The sequence below is a fragment of the Emys orbicularis genome, chromosome 9 (genome assembly GCF_028017835.1).
Source record: "Emys orbicularis isolate rEmyOrb1 chromosome 9, rEmyOrb1.hap1, whole genome shotgun sequence".
NCBI classification, from domain to species: domain Eukaryota; kingdom Metazoa; phylum Chordata; order Testudines; family Emydidae; genus Emys; species Emys orbicularis.
Window position 1 is genome coordinate 17636585 of NC_088691.1, and position 18085 is coordinate 17654669.

The 18085-nt window shown below is 41.4% G+C and overlaps 1 protein-coding gene across 1 annotated transcript in view; it reads left to right on the plus strand.

Moving 5' to 3' along the window:
• The first annotated feature begins 560 nt into the window (after positions 1 to 560).
• VSIG1 (V-set and immunoglobulin domain containing 1) overlaps positions 561 to 18085 on the plus strand; it is a 37642-nt gene continuing 20117 nt past the window's right edge. The window contains exons 1-3 of the mRNA XM_065411202.1: positions 561 to 609; positions 5067 to 5227; positions 12551 to 12658. Coding sequence (XP_065267274.1) covers positions 561 to 609; positions 5067 to 5227; positions 12551 to 12658 — 318 coding nt within the window. The remainder of the gene's footprint in view (positions 610 to 5066; positions 5228 to 12550; positions 12659 to 18085) is intronic.

Below are 18085 nucleotides of genomic sequence, written 5' to 3' on the forward strand. Positions count from 1 at the left end.
TCAAAGCAGAATTATGCATGAGAGCACAATGTAGCATTTCTGTATAACTACGTGTTTCCATTTTTCAAACATACTCAAAGCATTATTGCCACAGTATCCATTTTTCAAAACAAATGATAGAATTTTTTCTTAACGAGGAATAAGGGCCAAATTCTGCCACCCTTATTCACCAGGGGCTAAATTCTGCTATCTGTACTCATGTTGAGTAGTACTTTACAAGGAGTCCCACTGGAGTCACTGGGAGTACTTGTGAAGCCAAGTACTGCCTTGGCATGAGTAATGGCGGTAGAACCTAACCGTATGTGATTTGCAGAATTCTAGGGTTTATTATTAACAAGTGTCTCAGGCGCACACACCCCATGAAATGGTTTCAACTGAACAGTCACAAACTACTCTGAGAAAGGTCTATAGATGATAAAGGAGGAAAATGAAAAAGCCTGTTGACTCGTTGATACGCTGCTGATAAGGAAAACAAAAAACCCACTTAAAAAAAAATCAGTTGAGTTTTAGTCCATGAAAGCAGCAGCATCTGGGTTCTTTTCTCTCCAGACTTCGAGAAGATGTTTGCAACAATGCTGAAGCTATTCGCAATTATAGCAACCCTTTCAGGTGAGAAAAACAAAGGACATAAATAAAATAGCAGGCGAACTTTGCCAGCAAAGTAGGAGTACATCAAAGATTTACTTCTAGCTGGAATGAAAACTGTGGAGATGATCCAAAGAAAAGATCTTGTGGAATCGTAACAGACAGAATAGTGATTTAGTATTTTGTCTTAGGAGACTATTTTAGCATTGCCTACTGTAAATTAATGCTTTGTTGCTGTAAATTGAGTAGGAGGCAAGCGTAAGCTTTAGCATTTTTCAGACATCTCAAAATTAGATTTGTTCGTGCTCTTGTCTTGTTTCTATGGGCTATATCCTTGAGAAATAATGACTTGGCGACGTTGGGCTCGTATTTCACTTTAAGCATGTGAATAATCCTTTGGACTTTATTGCGTCTACTCCTATGCTTAAAGTTAAATATGGATGTAAATCTTTGTGAAATCTGGGATTTATATGGTATATTTAGACTTATACATTATTAATGCTTAAAGGAAGTTTAGTTACGCTGAGTATTACTTTTAAGACATGTAAAAATAGACATTAAAAGCTTGATCCTGTGAGGTTCCAAGTATCCTCAACTGCTACTGAAGAAAATGGAAGTTGAGGGTGCTCACTACACCACAGATGCACCTTGCAAGATAAAGACTTCGAGATGTTATTATTTCTTCTGGAGATCATATGAACAATTTAAGCAGTTACTCCTGACTTTTGTTTATCTTACACAGGTCTATTTTTCTTTTAAGCATAGCTAGTTACCTTAGAAGCGTAAAGCAACTCAATGTTAGTAGAGGTGTTGTGAAACAATTTGGTTTAAATTTTAAAACTACAGATTTATGTTTCAAATGGTGCAGATGTTCACTATGGAAACTCGGACTATGTACATCAGCAGTGCAGACCTCTGCAACTGCCAGCATCAAGATACCAAAACTACATTTAGTTTGTTAGAGACCAGGTGGGTGAGGTAATATCTTCTTTTGGGGAGACCAACTTCTGTTGGTGAAAGAGACAAGCATTTGAGCTCCACAGAGCTCTTCTTCAGGTCTGGGAAAGATAATCAGAGTGTCACAGCTAAATACAAGGTGGAACAGATTGTTAAGCATAAGGAGTTAACTCATGTTGCAAAAACCCATTCAAAATGAAGTGGGCAACTAACACCTCTGTAGTCATAGGACAAAAGGAGAGTGAGGCTATGTCTGTATTACCACTTTTGTGAGTATAATTTATGTCACTCAGGGGTGTGAAAGAAACGACAGAAGTGCCGGCACAGACAGTGCTAGATCAGTGGCAGAAGCTCTCCCGCCAGCAGAGAACGTCTACACTGTAAACTCGCTAGTGGAGACATGGCCTCAGTGGGTTACAGATTGTTGTAATGAGACATACAATCAGTGTCTCTATTGCATCCACGGTTTTTTGGCCTCTAGCAGAGCATTTGGCTTCCTGCTTAATTTATTTTGTTACCATTAAAAACTATATATTAACTTTTTCTGTAGCAAGGAAATCTCTCATAGTTATGCCATAGACTAAGCATAGAAACAGATTAAATACTTGTAAGGAAAGGCTTGCAAGATCGAGCACGTAAGCTTTCTCACATGAGTAATTCTTGCTCACATTTTATCTCTGACTACCTGCATGAGCAAGGGCTATGGGATTGATCCTGCACCTACTGAAGTTAATGGCAAAGCTCCCATTGACTTCAGTGTTGCTGGATCGGGCTCTTTGGGTCCAGCCCTACAAACACAGTAGCGAGCGCTAGCTTGCTACCGGCACTGGCTAGGAGCAGTCTCACTGGACGAGAAAGGCTGGCAGGATAGTGCCCGACGTGGTTAATAAGGCAGGTTGGAATATTTCCAGCTAAATGTATTTTCATTGAAATACGCTAATTTGTTGCAACCAAAACATTGTGCAGAGATGTATCGATTTCAACAATGGTTTTGACAGGAAGGTTTCTGAGGTCCAGTGCTCTCTGGGCCCTTCTGACCACAGAGAGAGAGAGAGAGAGAGAGAGAGCTCCAACACCTGTCCTTTTCAATCGGAACCCACACATTTTGACACAAGGCTGTTTTGTGAAAATGTTTGAAAGATTTTGGTTTTGTTCTAATGTAGAACGAAAACCAATTTTGAAAGTTGTCATGGAACAGAATTGTCCTCCTCCACCCAGCTCTAGGGGTTAAATACTGAAGAGGATAGCTTAACACAAACACCCAGAGTGATAGTATTATTTAATATTTATTTTATGCTCGTAGAGAGGCCCCAGTCAGGATTAGGACCTCAGTGAGAACAGTGCTGTAAAAACACATTGGAAGACATGGTCCCTGCCTTGAAGAGCGTAGAATCATTTATAAAATATTTTCACTCATTGCAGTAGCTGATGAAGAAAGAATATTTATAAAATTAAAATATATCAGAATCTCTGGTATTTCTTTTCACACTATGGATCGTATCATACCATGGATTATTGGAGCAGAATACCCTATTGATGTTAGTGAGGAGTTCTGTTTAAAAATCAGTGATAGCCCTCTAAGAAAAAATGCACAACTATTCCTTCAAATTTCGTAAGAATATTTCGTACCTAGTATCTCAATTAATTGTAAGTGGAACAAGCCCATCTGGAGCATTATATTTTCAATACAAAGTTTTCACACCTAATTCCCACACAGGAAACTACAGGAACCTTATGTTTTTCTTTAATGTGGAACATTTTAAGACTGGACAGATGCACCATCAGAATCCTAAAGCTGTAGCTTGAAAATTGGATTCAACCGTATAACAAAAACCCCACTCCGCTGAAGTCCAGACTGCTTTACTTTAATTATTTCTTTTTGACTAACAGATGAAATTCACATTACCTTGTTGCCTTGTATAACTTGTTGGGCCTAATTCAACATTTCTTTCCAACTCTGATTAACTTCAATGTGATAACTAGGTACATAAGAAATACCTAAGCTTTGAAGGATTACATTTTTATTTGTAAATGTCGTAAACGTCAATTTCCCCACACATGCACAGACCAATGAAAAAATATTTCCCTCGATACTAATTGAAATTTACAGATATGTAAAGTAAGAAAAATGCTGCTTGAGAACTTATTTTGAATCTCAACATCTACGGTCATTAAATAATTATTATCTGACCGCCCGATAATTTCCCCACAACCATGGAATTGATAAAAATAGAAAATAATGCTTATAAACAAACATCTGTTTTAAATATAATAATTATTTTAAAAATCAAATTTTGCCAAGCTTATCATATACATTACTGGTGCACAATGGGTAAGTAAGGCAAGAATTATTGTCAGAATTACAGGAAAGTATGCAAAGAATTGTGTTCAAACAGCCAGTTATGATTTGTAATTGCAATAGACACTTTTAATGGTGTACTATATATTAAATATTTATTTTTGATCTCCACTCCATTTGTTTCATGTGGCCTGTAGGTTGATCAGTTTTACAGAATTGTTATCCCAGAAGGGGAAAACAATTCCAAAGATGATAACTTGACCATAAAAATAAATCCTAATCTCACTATAACGCAATATATCAGCTCACACTATCCACTAGAAAAATAGTGGTAAATAATACTTAGGGCTTTTTACATTTTTAAAGCACCTAATTAGCTCTCGCCACCGCTGCCTCCAGATTCCATTTGGGAACAGCGCAAATGCATGATGTGCTTCTCAAGGCTCTTGTGCACAGCTAAGAAGCTAAGCTATTAGCAGGGGAGAGATGAGAAAGGATGCTTGGATTCTAGGAATCTAGGCTGCACAGTTTAGAGGAACCAGGTGCAGCAGCGAGTGAGACTTGGGACTGGCCTATCTGACCCTTGGGGATAAATGTAAAAAAGGGCCATATTGTCTGGGGCTGACGGTGCTGCATGGTACCACTTGGGTGAGGCAGAGCAAGGCGGTATGATGGTGGTTGGGAGGAAGAAGAGCAAGGAAGCAAGGGGGAGCTGGAAAAACATTGAATGCACAGGAGCTGGAACTAGCGGTGCGGGGGGTGCTGCTGCACTCCCTGGCTTGAAGCCGTTTCCATTATATACAATGTTTACAGTTTGGTTCAATGGCTCTCAGCACCCCACTATACAAATTGTCTGATTGAATGATCTGGCTGGGAAATAAGAGTACACGTTCCAAGCAGCAGTGAGCACTCAGCTGGGAAAGAATGTAACTGTGTAGCGTAGACCAGGCCTAGGAAACTTAGAGATTTATTTTTCTTTTAAAAGAGGGCATGAAATTGTAGTGGATCTGGGTCCTGTTTCATCTTCATCCCTCCCCAGCTACTCAATCTAGAACACACATCCCACCACCAGGGAAAAAGTTATTGAACAGAGTGAAAAGGGCTATCACTTGTCTCCTGCAGAGCAGGGGGGAGGAGGAGGAACCAGTCCAACAACTCAAAGCAGCATTTCTTAATGTGCAGCCGCCCCTGACTGATCTCCCTTCACCATGCTTATTCCCTGCAGGCCACATCAGCGGCGTGACAGTGACAGTTCCCCAGAGCATGGTGAACGTCACTGTTGGTGGAAATGCCACTCTTCTCTGCACATACACAACAACTGAGTCTCTGGAGTCATTTTTCATTCAGTGGAGTTTTTACAGTGCCAAAGAGAAACAACCTCTAACAGTAAGGAGAGATTTTTTTTATATATATATATATATGCAGATGTATGTATTGTCTCTCTAAGGTCCTTATATGGCCCCCATTGCCATAATATCTGAGAACCTTTAATGCTTTATCCTCACAACACCCCTGTGAAGAAGGGAAGTGCTAATAGCCCCATTTTACAGATGGCAACTGAGGATAGAGAGGCTGACTTGCTAACGGTCACACAGGAAATCTGGGGTGGAGCAGGAAACAACCCAGGTCTCCCAAGTCTCAGGCTAACATCCTAACCCCTGGGCTATCCTTCCTTCTCTGTCTGTCTGATGTTGCTTTCAATACCATAGGTTGTTATTCTGCTGTCTTAAGATATTGGTAGGATCTAGACATTGAAAAGAACTAGTGGGTCATGTAATAGGAGGCATCTGTGTTCCCCATTTTAAGAGTATAATGAAAGCTCTTTTCCCCAGCACTTGTATCTCCATGTCACTACAAAGTTTCCTCATAATATTATTCAATGTAACCCCACAGGCAGCGTATTGCTAACTTCAGCACAGAGTGGGAGGATACTAGTAGGGGTTTGTTCCCTTCAAAAGGACAGAAAACATCTTATCAGCCACTAAGTCAAATTTAATTGGCATGAAAGCCCTGTTAAGTACCTCCCAGCAGCACAAAGGCATCAGAAGAGCAGCAATATGCGGGGACCACCAGATCATCTATACATCATACCTACCAGGGTTTAAAGCAAATCACACCTACCACTCGTCTGTAGGCACATGAAACCTGACAGGCCGTGGAACCAATGAGGTGGAGGGGGGAACAGGATGTGGGGAGCCAATGCATTGGTTCTCCAATCTCTGTGTGCCATGGGGTTCCCTGCATCCCAGCATGAAATGTTTTGTGGTGAGGGCACAGATCCAGCCACAATCCCGGTGCAGCTGTGGGAGGGGTGCACAGCAGCCTTTGGTAGCAGCGCAGAGACCATTCTCAGGTCAGGGCACACACACACTTGAACAAACACAGGACACCCTGGACCATGCCCGGTTACTCTCCTCTGCGGCTCTAGCAGATGACCTTGCCGGCTCTAGCAGATGACCTTGCAGATTGTTTGAGTGGCTAATGATGGGTGCGAACAACTTTCTATCCATGCTTCTGCTGCTTCCCCGGCCTTCTCAAGATGTCAGTTACTACATCTTCTTTGTACTAAAACCTAATCCATTCTACACCTCTCTTCCCCCCAGTGTAAAATACAAGGCTGTGGCAGCAGGTGTTTTGTGGCCATCATGAGACTTCTTAATGTAATCTGCATATGTCACGGTAACTCTTAGATCAGCATTTCCTGCTTCATGGTTACGTGCAGGCCCAGTCCTGTGAGTTCCTGAGTGCCCTCGGTTCTATCTAACTTCAGGGGGGGGTTCCCTTGGCTCAGCCCCTTGCAGGACTGAACCAATCAGCAGCAGCCTTTTCTTTATACAAAGAAATGGTGACTACATGTGTCAATTCATTCTTTCTGTGCCCATGAAATACCCAGCTCCGGTGCCTTGTCGTGGCCACTAGATACCCAGTCCCTTTGTCTTGCACAATTTCACTTTTTCACTAACAGTTTCATTCCAGAAATTCAGAGTTCTTGCGTTGGTGTTATAATTGAGAGTTGATTTAACCAGATTGACTGATTTAATACAGACAGGCAATGTTGATGTTGTTGATCAGTTTCACTGTTGTATACTGTAAATGAGATGCAGGAGGTACACCAGCACTGGTAGATTCACAAATAGTACTTGGATTATAAACTCTCTGAGGCAGGGACTGTCTCTATTTTGTGGAATCTAGCACATCACCGGCATTAAAGAAGAAGAATATACAGGCTTGAAAGAAATAGCAGTTTAATATAAAAATAAGAGATCTACCTGCCATGCTATAGCAGTTAATAATAATATTACAGCAAATATATCAGCGAGAAATACAAATGATGGGCCCAACCCTGCATCCCTTACTCTATCAAGATGTGTATACCATACATCACCATAATATATGAACTCTAAGAGTGACTAATTGTGTGAGTAAACATTGCTCATACCAGTAATCCAGCCCTAGTTAAGACTATTTGCATGAATAAAGATTGCTCCTATAAGGGTTGTAGGATCACGCGCCATTTGCTAAAGCAAGTTGTGTGCATTGCAGTCCAGTGTAATATAGTATTGGAATAGTCCGGTATATTCTATTAAAACGTTAGTCTCACATTCAGACAGCAAGCAGAGCACTCTAATAGAATTCAAAAACATCCTTTTAGATTTGCTTCGAAACCACAATCTGTATTTTAGTTACTTTAGATTATTAATACAGAAAACCAAATAAACTATATGTTCTGGTTAAAACTAAGAAAAATGAATAGGTTGAAATTAAAGTAACAGCTTTGGGCTTAGGGGCTGATCAGAACCTTTCCAGGGATTCAGGCATGTGGAACTATGTGTAGGATAGAACTGGTGGGGAGAAAACAGCACCTGAGGTTTCTAATCAGAAGATATTGTTGGTGGCTCAGAAGCCACCAGAACAAAGTGACTAAGATCCTAAATGCCCGAGGAACCACAAAGCTCAAGCTCCTTCTGGCTTCAGCTGCTCTTACACACTTGGAACACATGGAAGTCAATGGAAGTTTTGTGCTTACCAGGAGGACTGCATGAAACACTAGTGAGGAAAACTGCATCTGACTTTCATCCTATACGGAACCAAATTCATAGTAAATTCATTTTCATGTCATACCAACCCCCACAGATTTGTAATGGAGGATGTGCAGTTTCATTACATAAAGTGGAATCTGGAAAGGCCAGAGAGTCTAGAGACAAAACATCCTTGTGGTAAAACATCCTAATCCAATTAGGGCTTTAAGCACAATCCTGCAAACATGTGCAGACTTCCACTGACTTCAGTGGTCCTACTCACGTGCTTAAAGATAAGCATGTGTATGCGCCATTAATGTAGGATTGAGATCTTACTCTTTTTCTTAAATGCTTTTAACGGTCTAGCCCTGGGTTATTTCGCTGGGGCTCGTCACAATAGCGCTGTAATGCCTTACAGTTTTAAACAAATATAATATAAAATTCATCATGAAAATACAAGTAATGGTGTGGTGGGGGTAGGGCGAAAGGACCCCAACTAAAGCCAGTGGATTTTCACAGAACTATTTGGGATATATACCCTTTTAAAGAAACTCTTTACACTACACATTTTAACATGAAATTGGTTTTTCAACCTTTCCTGCACTGTGCATGTATCTTAAATTAAATTTCACATTATACTTTGATCCTCATCATCTGTTACTATTAGAAAATGAATCCGTGGCAATGATATGTCAGGTGTGTATTTGCAGGGTTTTTAAGCAGAATATAAAAATGACACAGGCTAAGTGGGACAGTTTGGGTAATTCAGCTTATGTTAAAAATTCTATAGTTTAGAACTATATCTGTGACAGTCCTTTTTGTATATATTAACCAATTGGCAAAACTTACCATAAAATACATACCGTAGAATGGCACAATACAAGAGTACATTAAATATATCAGTACTGTAGCTTGTGCTATGCATTATAACGATCACAAAATTGATCAATTTTGTCAGATTTTAAGTCAAAAAATTTTTCCATCAAAACTTTTTTTCCCCCCTGCATTTAAAATGAACTTTTGTCCCCTGAATGAAAATTTTTGTGGAAAAAATTTTCCATTCAAAGTTTATCATTTTGCAACGCCCAACAAAAACTAACCAACAAACAAACACAACACATAACTGGGGGTGAAAATCCAGGCTTTCACATTTTAAAAAAAGCCAGAGCATTTTTGCAAAAATTTCCGCCCCCGTTTTTTCCCCAAAACATCTGCAGGAAATATTTACCTTTCCCCGTCCAGTTGTAATTTTAACTATCTCTGATATGTTAGCAAATGTTAGATATGGTAAGGGGGACCAAATACTGCTCCGCTTACTCATGTGGCAGGTCTACTTGTATGAGTAAGAATAAGCACATTTTGCCAGAAATGTATAACATATACAGAGAAATTATCCTCAGCTGGTGAAAATCAACACAATTCTGTTGATTTCAATGGAACAATGCTGGTTTACACTTGGCCTATTGTTTCCACAGTGGCACTGAGTAATAGAGCAAATTCTATGGAACTTCAGGATTAATGAAGGCAAATTTGTGTCATTAAACAAGATCAATGTTTCAAGTACATATGGGATCATTTAGGGTTGCCTTGTCTTAAAGACATAGCATAATACAGCACTGAGCCATAGCTGCTCTCATTTTTAAAAAGTCACAGTATTTTACAGCAATGGCCCAAATACTACATCTTACTATAGGGATATTGGAGTGTTTGGGGCTATTACTGCAGAACATTGTGGTCACTTTTTTAACTGTAAGGCTGGGTCTGACATTACCCCGAATGAAATCAGTAAGAGTAGAATCAGGAGTGCTGCCAATGTTAATTGAAGGTGTAAGAGCATATAGCCATTATACCTGGCATCAGTGGTAGATAGCGCTGCAGTTTCACAGACTATATTCAGAATGATCCTTTAGCTCCCATTGTGCAGCTGCAAGGCTTCTTTTGCTATTTGTTCTAGTGTTTTCATATCCTGTTCTGCATCGCCAGCCATATGCAATGCTGGCCACAGGTGCTAGAGAGTTAAAAGCAATGGCAGTTAAACAGGAGAAGATCAAATACCACAAGCAGGCTGCACACAGACAATGCTATGAGTAGGGGTGCAGCAAGCTGTGGAATAACAGGTGTTAGCAATGAGTATTTCATAGCAAAAGCAGCTATATATAAAGTGTGAATCTGGTGCTCCTTTGCTAAGTAGGCCACGGCAAAATATAAAACCTCACCCTGTTCTTATCCTAAGAAGTTTCTTATCTTTTATGCAGTGTGTTACACCATTGAGTGCAATATGCATGAATAGAAATGAGATGTTGGTTTTTGTACTGATAATATACATGTGATAGGTTCCCCATATTTCAACCAAACATTGTAAATATCAAATTAACAGTGTGATACCAACGATTCTTTACCTGTTTTTCTCCCTGTTTTCCCTTAATCACCATGGCTTCACAGTGACAATACTCTGCACTTTGATAGTGGTTTCCAGGGGAGGGAATGGGAGTTAAGTACCTGCATACCTTTGAGGATCTGGGCTAGAGTAGTTAACTGACTGACCCCAGGTCACACATCATGTCAGTGATACAGCAGGTGTGCAAACCAGAGCCCCAATCCTGCAAAGACTTACGCACATGCTTAACTTTACAAACCCTGTGTGTAGCCCTACTGACTTCAACATTAAGTATTTGCATAATGTTTGGAGAAGGAGAGCCCAATGTCCCAATGCTGCAATTAGCTCTGCATAGGCAGACTGGATTCTGCCACATGAAGCCAATGGCAGGATCAGGGCTGCAATCTCTGGACTCCAAAGCCTATATGGACCTATTCTTAAATTCTACAGTAATGCCCCCAAGCTAGATTAAATATGTGAAAGGTGGAATTACAAAAGAGATCGTGTGCCTAGTCAAGCTGTAACCAGTGCAGTACTGTAGATAGCAAGTTTAAGTTAAAATGTTAGGGGAGTGACGGACATGAATTTGACACTTCCCATTACATTGCATGTTCTACTATATTTAGTGATCGAGTTTTCATTTTTTACAAAATCAAGCTTGACTATTTGCAAGTGGTGACATCACTGTCTTTGTAAAGATACGGCTAAAGGACCAGAAGGGAAAGAATTTTAATAATAGGTGAAATTAATAATATTTTACATTTATTTTGTGTATCAACTTTCACCCTGAAAGATAACAAAATGCTTCCTGCATCCCTACTATGAACAAACACCACCACTAACCCAGAGCCACTTCGGGGGCAAAGGGGACAACTAACTGGTGCACAACAATAGCTGGAAAGGAGAAATTTTGGTTCAGAACACTGGACTAGGCTCCGACTCCTCTAAAGGATTCCAAGAGATCTTGCAGCAGTGTGCTGTGTGCACATACAAACCACTGAGAGCAAGAATATCCTTCCCCCGACCCCTGAGTGGTAGCCTTAACTCATCCTCCCAAGACCCCATCATCAGTCTTCAACTACGGGAGACTGACAGCACTCGTATCGCCTGTTTGCAGCCTGGTGGGCTCTTTGCTGAGTTACAAGAAACACTCCCTGAGGGGCTAATCATGCTGCCTCCACTTTATGGTCAGGTCCAGTTCAGGGAATGAGACATAACCACCAGGAAATCAGACCAATGTCTGCATAGCTCTGTAGGCAGCTTACTAATTAGGTCCTCTCCATATTATAAGAAAACTTCTCTCGGGCTAAGCCTGTTTTTAAAATTGGATTTATCTAATGCAGATTTTGTTGTCATGTACATAGGCCTTAGATCACTGAGTTGGCACCACCGGACTGTTCTATGCAAAGTGGAAACAAAACAGTTTCTAATTATGAGGGATAGGGTCGGATTGGGATCTGAGTTGCAACAGTGTCATTCTGGGATAATGCCATTGCTGGCAATGGAATAATTCTATATTGACACCAGCATAACCAATTTCATCCAAGCCAGTGGAGTTACCCCTGACTGACACTGATGGAACCAAGATCAGAATCTGGCCCATAAAACAACAAGAAAAGTGAACCATGGTCTTGGAAAAAAGCAAAAGTACCAAGAGTCTAGAGCAGGGGTAGGCAACCTATGGCACACATGCCAAAGGCGGCATGCGAGCTGATTTTCAGTGGCACTCACACTGCCTGGGTCCTGGCCACCAGTCCGGGGAGCTCTGCATTTTAACTTAATTTTAAATGAAGCTTCTTAAACATTTTAAAAACCTTATTTACTTTACATACAACAATAGTTTAGTTATATATTATAGACTTATAGAAAGAGACCTTCTAAAAACGTTAAAATGTATGACTGGCACGCGAAACCTTAAATTAGAGTGAATAAATGAAGACTCGGCACACCACTTCTGAAAGGATGCCAACCCCTGGTCTAGAGAGACAGGAATCAGAAAGAGATCAGGCCTTATCTGCTGTGCTTAGAGCAAACAATTACATTATACCCTTGGTTTGTGTAATTTTAGACATAACTCAGTAATAACATTATAATGCACCCTCACTCTACAGCTCAAGGTTTAAGACATATTGTGAAACAAGAGTCTGCCTACAAATGCTGCTGAACAACGACCCCTGTCTTTATAACATTGCAAACTTCACTGACTTATTCAGAGCAGCTGTATAGAAAGGGTGCTCTCATGCTCTGTGCTTTTGTGTGAACATTCAAAGTTACATTAAACTCTTAGATCAGCACATTTCTACTCAAATACAGCATTCCCCGTGCCGCAATATTCAGAGTATGGATGAAAAGTCAGTCAATCATTGTCAAAAGACGGTGTATGTGACAGATGCACGGGGGAGATGTAGCTGGAAACACCAGGTAAGTAAAAATAATCTTTAAAAATAACAGTTTCATTTTTCTTACCAGCATGGAGCTAATAGAAATATTGTTCTATATTGAAATCCTAATGCCAATACAAGAACTGAGGTGAAATAAAATAAATGCCCTATTTTGACTTTTGTTTTTGCGCTGATTTTTATTGCACTTTTCACAGCCAGGACATCAAAGTTATTTGGCTGTAGTTTTTGTTTTCCCCACAGCTCTTGTGTGTGGCTGGACGAGTGCCTCCATTGCATGGTATTCTGTCCAAAGAGCTGTACACCATCAGCCTCTGCACTGTATCTGGGCAAACTGGGTTTGAATTCAGATTTCCCCTCCAGGAATCAAGGATGCACTTTCGGAAGAGATAACAGTGCAAGTTGTAAGTTGTGCTGCGTGCTTTCCACATCATTGTGCTAAAGAGAGGCAGGCTTCATCAATGGCAAATGCACAAGAATTGGATGGGGAACTAATGGTCTAACTTTTTCAGTACAATCTGTTCTTTGGAACGCTGAAAAGTGGCTGCTACCACACACTCTTGGTACAAGGGCTTTACGTGGGGGCAAGAACTCAGTCCTGCTCCCTCCTGCTTACCCTCAGAATAGAGCACCATTTGGGGGAGTGAAATAATAGACACAGGCTGTTGTCCTATGCCAATGGAGTTCAGAACGTCCACCATAAAGCAAGGTGCAAGATTCACGTTCTGCCCTGGCAGGAGGGATATAGAGGAACTCAAATGTGAATGCAGAATTGGTTTCCTCTGAAGTATCCACAGTAGCTAACCATTGTTCTACCTCCAATCCACACACCTCCAGAACGTCCCTTTGACTTCAGTGGGATTTTTTCTCCGAACGGAGCAGGAAATAGCGCACTGTATATTGAAGCTTAATCCTAATTTTTAAGGTCCTGCATAGCCAATGTGGAAGAGAAGCCTGTTTGTGGTTGGTGCATTACTCAAGAACATTTCAGCCACATGTATGTGCCATTTGACACAGTAAGGGTGAGAAGTGACCTGATCTTCAAACCCTTCCTGCACCACTGAAAGCTGGCCAAGGGCTGCTTTGATTTACATCGCTAATTTCCAAAGATTTCAGCCGTCCCCTGTCTCCTTGCTGTACTTTATAAGTTTCCTAAGATGCCCCCCTCCCCAAATTCTGACAACATGCAGCAGAGACAAGAGGCCTGCAGTCATCATTAATTTTTTCAATTAACCCGCACAAAAAATCTCATCAATGCATGTATAAGAGTCCTATCATTCTCTGGCAGATCACAGTCTAACCAAAAAATGTGTGGAAAGGAAGCTCAAGTTGCCAAAGGCATTTGGGGCCAGATTCTGATCTCAGGCACATGATATAAATCCAGAGTATCTCTGCTAAAGTCAAAGGGACTTTAGTGAAATCAAGGGAGTTAGTATGGATTTAGCACTCCATAGCTGTATTCAGGATCTGGGCCTTGGTCTATGATTAGCAGTTAAGATCTATGGCATTTGCTCTTTAACTAGTGTACGATATTTAAAGGGAATAATTGCTGAATACATTTTTTTCTTCACTGTTTTTTAAGTTCTGTTTAGACTCAGACCCTGGAGTGATGCAATGGTGTCAGAATGATAAAGAGGTTGAAATGGGTTCCTCTCTGCCTTTATTTCTGGTGTGAAAAAGAATCTAGCAAAGTAATTAGAGAAAATGCTAATCAGAAAGTGATGAAACAGCGCAGTGTGGCTGGATCTTGTGAGTGCTCAGTCCTGGAAGTCTGCAGCACTTCGCATAATGAATAAGTTGAAACCTGTCGTCATGCAGCGCTTTGATTATAGTAACATAGATTGAAATAGAAGGGGAGTGCCCCAGTTTTGGTGGTTGTCATCACAGGTAGTGCTGTAGAATGGCATTATCTCGTGAGAACGGGGTGAAACAAGAGGAAGAGAGTGGGACAAGAGAAGACAAGTATCCATGTCCCCAAACAAGTCCATAGGGAGTAAAACAGATTATTGGATACATCTATTGAGCGGGTGTAGGGCACATCCCCTTTGAATAAATGCTGCAATGTAGATTCAGCTGAGATGGAGAATCTTTATGAATAAAAAATACAGATAAAAAAATGAAGCCATAGGGTTCCTCCCCTGAAAACAATGAAGTACCTGATGCAACTACTTACATTTGAGGGGAGAAGAAGCTGATGGAGGGAAGTCTCTTCTCTGCTGAAGGGGACAGGGACTCAGCAGGGGTCACATACACCTGTGAGAGGGAAGAGATGGATAGAGGATTCCGAGCTGAAATTCCTCATTCTCCACCATCAGCTGCTGCCGCCTCTTCTGCTGGCAGGCAGGGAGCCCCAGCAAATCCCCACATAGGCGTCAGGTTTGCCTGTTGCCCCCAATTCAGATGAGTCCTCATCTCACCAGCCATGGAGGAGGGAGAGCCAGTATGTGGGAGGGGTGACTGGCTCCCTCAAGCCAGTGTGAGGGAGAAGAGGGAGGAGTTGTGCTTCCCCATGCTCTCCCTTATTTTAACCCCTGTTTGCAGCCCAAATCACATGCAAAATCACAAGAATGAATTGCTACAACAGCCTTGAAAACATACTACACTGAATTCTTTTCTCAGTTTCACCAGTGTAAATGGTTCTCTCAGTTCCACCAGCTCCACTGACTTCGGTCGGCAGAGAAGGGAAAATGTTGACTTCAGTTGTGTGGAGTGGAGTTTGGAGAGCTAGATATGAAGTCCCTTCTACAGCCAGGCAGATGCTTTCCGAGAACCAGGGCTCTTTGGCAGAAGCGATGTATGAAGGAATGGACAGATGAAAAATATGTCTAGGAGTGACAAATATGTCAGTTTGTCAATTCACAAATGAGTCACCACAAGCATCTGTTCATGTGAAAAATGGAAAGGCTTCATTTCTACCTGACACTCCTATCAGTAAACCAGCCTCCAATGAGAGGCAGCACAAATACAGCGTGTTATAAATGTTTCACTGACAGAGAAGCCATTTCACCAACGCCCATGTATTCAGCTCATCAGACCTGACCAATGTCCCACTGGAGCATGGTACAGGGGCATGCACTGTGGTCTCCTCTGGCTGCACTAAGCATCTTTTCTTTTCTCCTTTTATGAAAGTCATTAAAACAAAGATGACGCAGGAAAAGTTGGTGCCCAGCTTGCAGGCAACTATTGCAGTACCATGTGGAACAGCCAGCTTCAGGAAGGACCTTTGGACTCCAACTCATCTGATTGGCCAAGACTATCATAGAGATTCATGCTTTCAGATTCATGCTTTCTTGAACACCTCCTACTGGTTAATCAGTGGAATGTGATCCAAGGTTTGTTATGGTGGCAGCTGATGTGACAGACAAGGAGACAGAAGTATCAGCAGCCCTGCTCCTACTTCCTGCCAAAATAGGGCAAAGTGGCCTTTGGCCATTCTGTGGCCCAGGGCAAATGCACCACAAGAATGCAGCAGGTTACTGATGTGCCTGTTTTGTTCTTTCATTTTGTTTCTCTGGGAGCTTCATGTGCTCCTGTAGCCATCCCAGCAAACTATTCCATATTTTTTAGTGGCGAGAACGTGCATAATGTCTTGTCCCCACCCCCTACACACTGCCTGATTCTCACACTGATTTTACACTGGTGTCACTCCATCATATTCATTACAGTTGTTCCTGATTAACACAAGGGTAAATGAAATCTGAATCAGGCGTTTTGGGTCTGCGTTGTGTGTAGATGAGATTATCACGTGAAGGGTGAAATTTTATGAAGACTCCATCCTGATCATCTAGAACATAAGTGATCTCTCTCCTGCCGTCCATCACCACCCTCTGACAAACAGAGGCTAGGGACACCATTCCTTACCCATCCTGGTTAATAGCCATTAATGGACTTTACCTCCATGAATTTATCTAGTTCTCTTTTAAAACCTGTTATAGTCCTAGCCTTCACAACCTCCTCAGGCAAGGAGTTCCACAGGTTGACTGTGCGCTGTGTGAAGAAGAACTTCCTTTTATTTGTTTTAAACCTGCTGCCCATTAATTTCATTTGGTGGCCCCTAGTTCTTATATTATGGGAACAAGTGAATAACTTTTCCTTATTCACTTTCTCCACATCACTCATGATTTTATATACCGCTATCATATCCAGGGCTGGCTCTACCATTTTTGCCACCCCAAGCAAAAAAAATTTAAAAAAATAAAAAAAGCCGCCCCAACTGCGGAAGGAAAAAAAAAAAAAGGCGCTCGGACTGTGCCGCCCCAAGAATGGACGGAATGCCGCCCCTTAGCATGTGCCGCCCCAGGCACGTGCTTCCTCTGCTGGTGCCTGGAGCCGGCCCTGATCATATCCCCCCTTAGTCTCCTCTTTCCCAAGCTGAAAAGTCCTAGCCTCTTTAATCTCTCCTCATATGGGACCCGTTCCAAACCCCTAATCATTTTAGTTGCCCTCTGAACCTTTTCTAATGCCAGTATATCTTTTTTGAGATGAGGAGACCACATCTGTACGCAGTATTCAAGATGTGGGCATACCATGGATTTATATAAGGGCAATAAGATATTCTCCATCTTATTCTCTATCCCCTTTTTAATGATTCCTAACATCCTGTTTGCTTTTTTGACTGCCACTGCACACTGCTTAGACGTCTTCAGAGAACTATCCACAATGACTCAAAGATCTTTTCCTGATTAGTTGTAGCTAAATTAGCCCCCATCATATTGTACGTATAGTTGGGGTTATTTTTCCCAATGTGCATTACACGTTGGATTTAGTTCTTTGAAAAGCCATTATTTTTTCTTATCTATCTCTAGACTCATAGAAAAATATTCAGAACAAGTAGTAAGTTTATTGATTGATTTAGTTAACAGGAATATAAATCTTATTGTGTGTTTTGTGGCAGGCCAAAGATGCTCTTGTAAGAACCACTATCTCTTAAGGCAAAAGGTCCACCTTCCCCTTGGCCTGGCAACTTTTCCTTTTTGATACTCTCCAAAATGAAGTTTGGCAAGATGCAAACATAGGGCCAGATTTTCTGTGTCACTTTTATGCTTCCCATATTCTGGATTTGGCCCCCGGGCTGCTGTAAATTGTGCTGTCTTGCAACAACCCCCTAGGGCCATTATGCTATTGCAAAAATAGACAGCAGTCAGCAAACGTGGGTCCTTTTCTTTCCCCAGTACACCCTCTATTCCACAAGCTGGGGGGGGGGCAGCAGAGAGTCAATGCGTCAGTTCTACACTGCCAAAGGACCCTCCTTACACCAAGGATATTCCCGGGAGCTGGCGTATACACAGCAGAATCTATCCCATTGGAACAAACTCTGCTTTCAGTTTGCAACAGTAGCCTCAACGAGGTTGCTCCAGATTCACATCAGTGTAACTGAACATTACATTTAGCCCACTAAAGGTATTACAGAAGATTGAAACATTCTGGTGGAGGTGGTCAACATTTTACA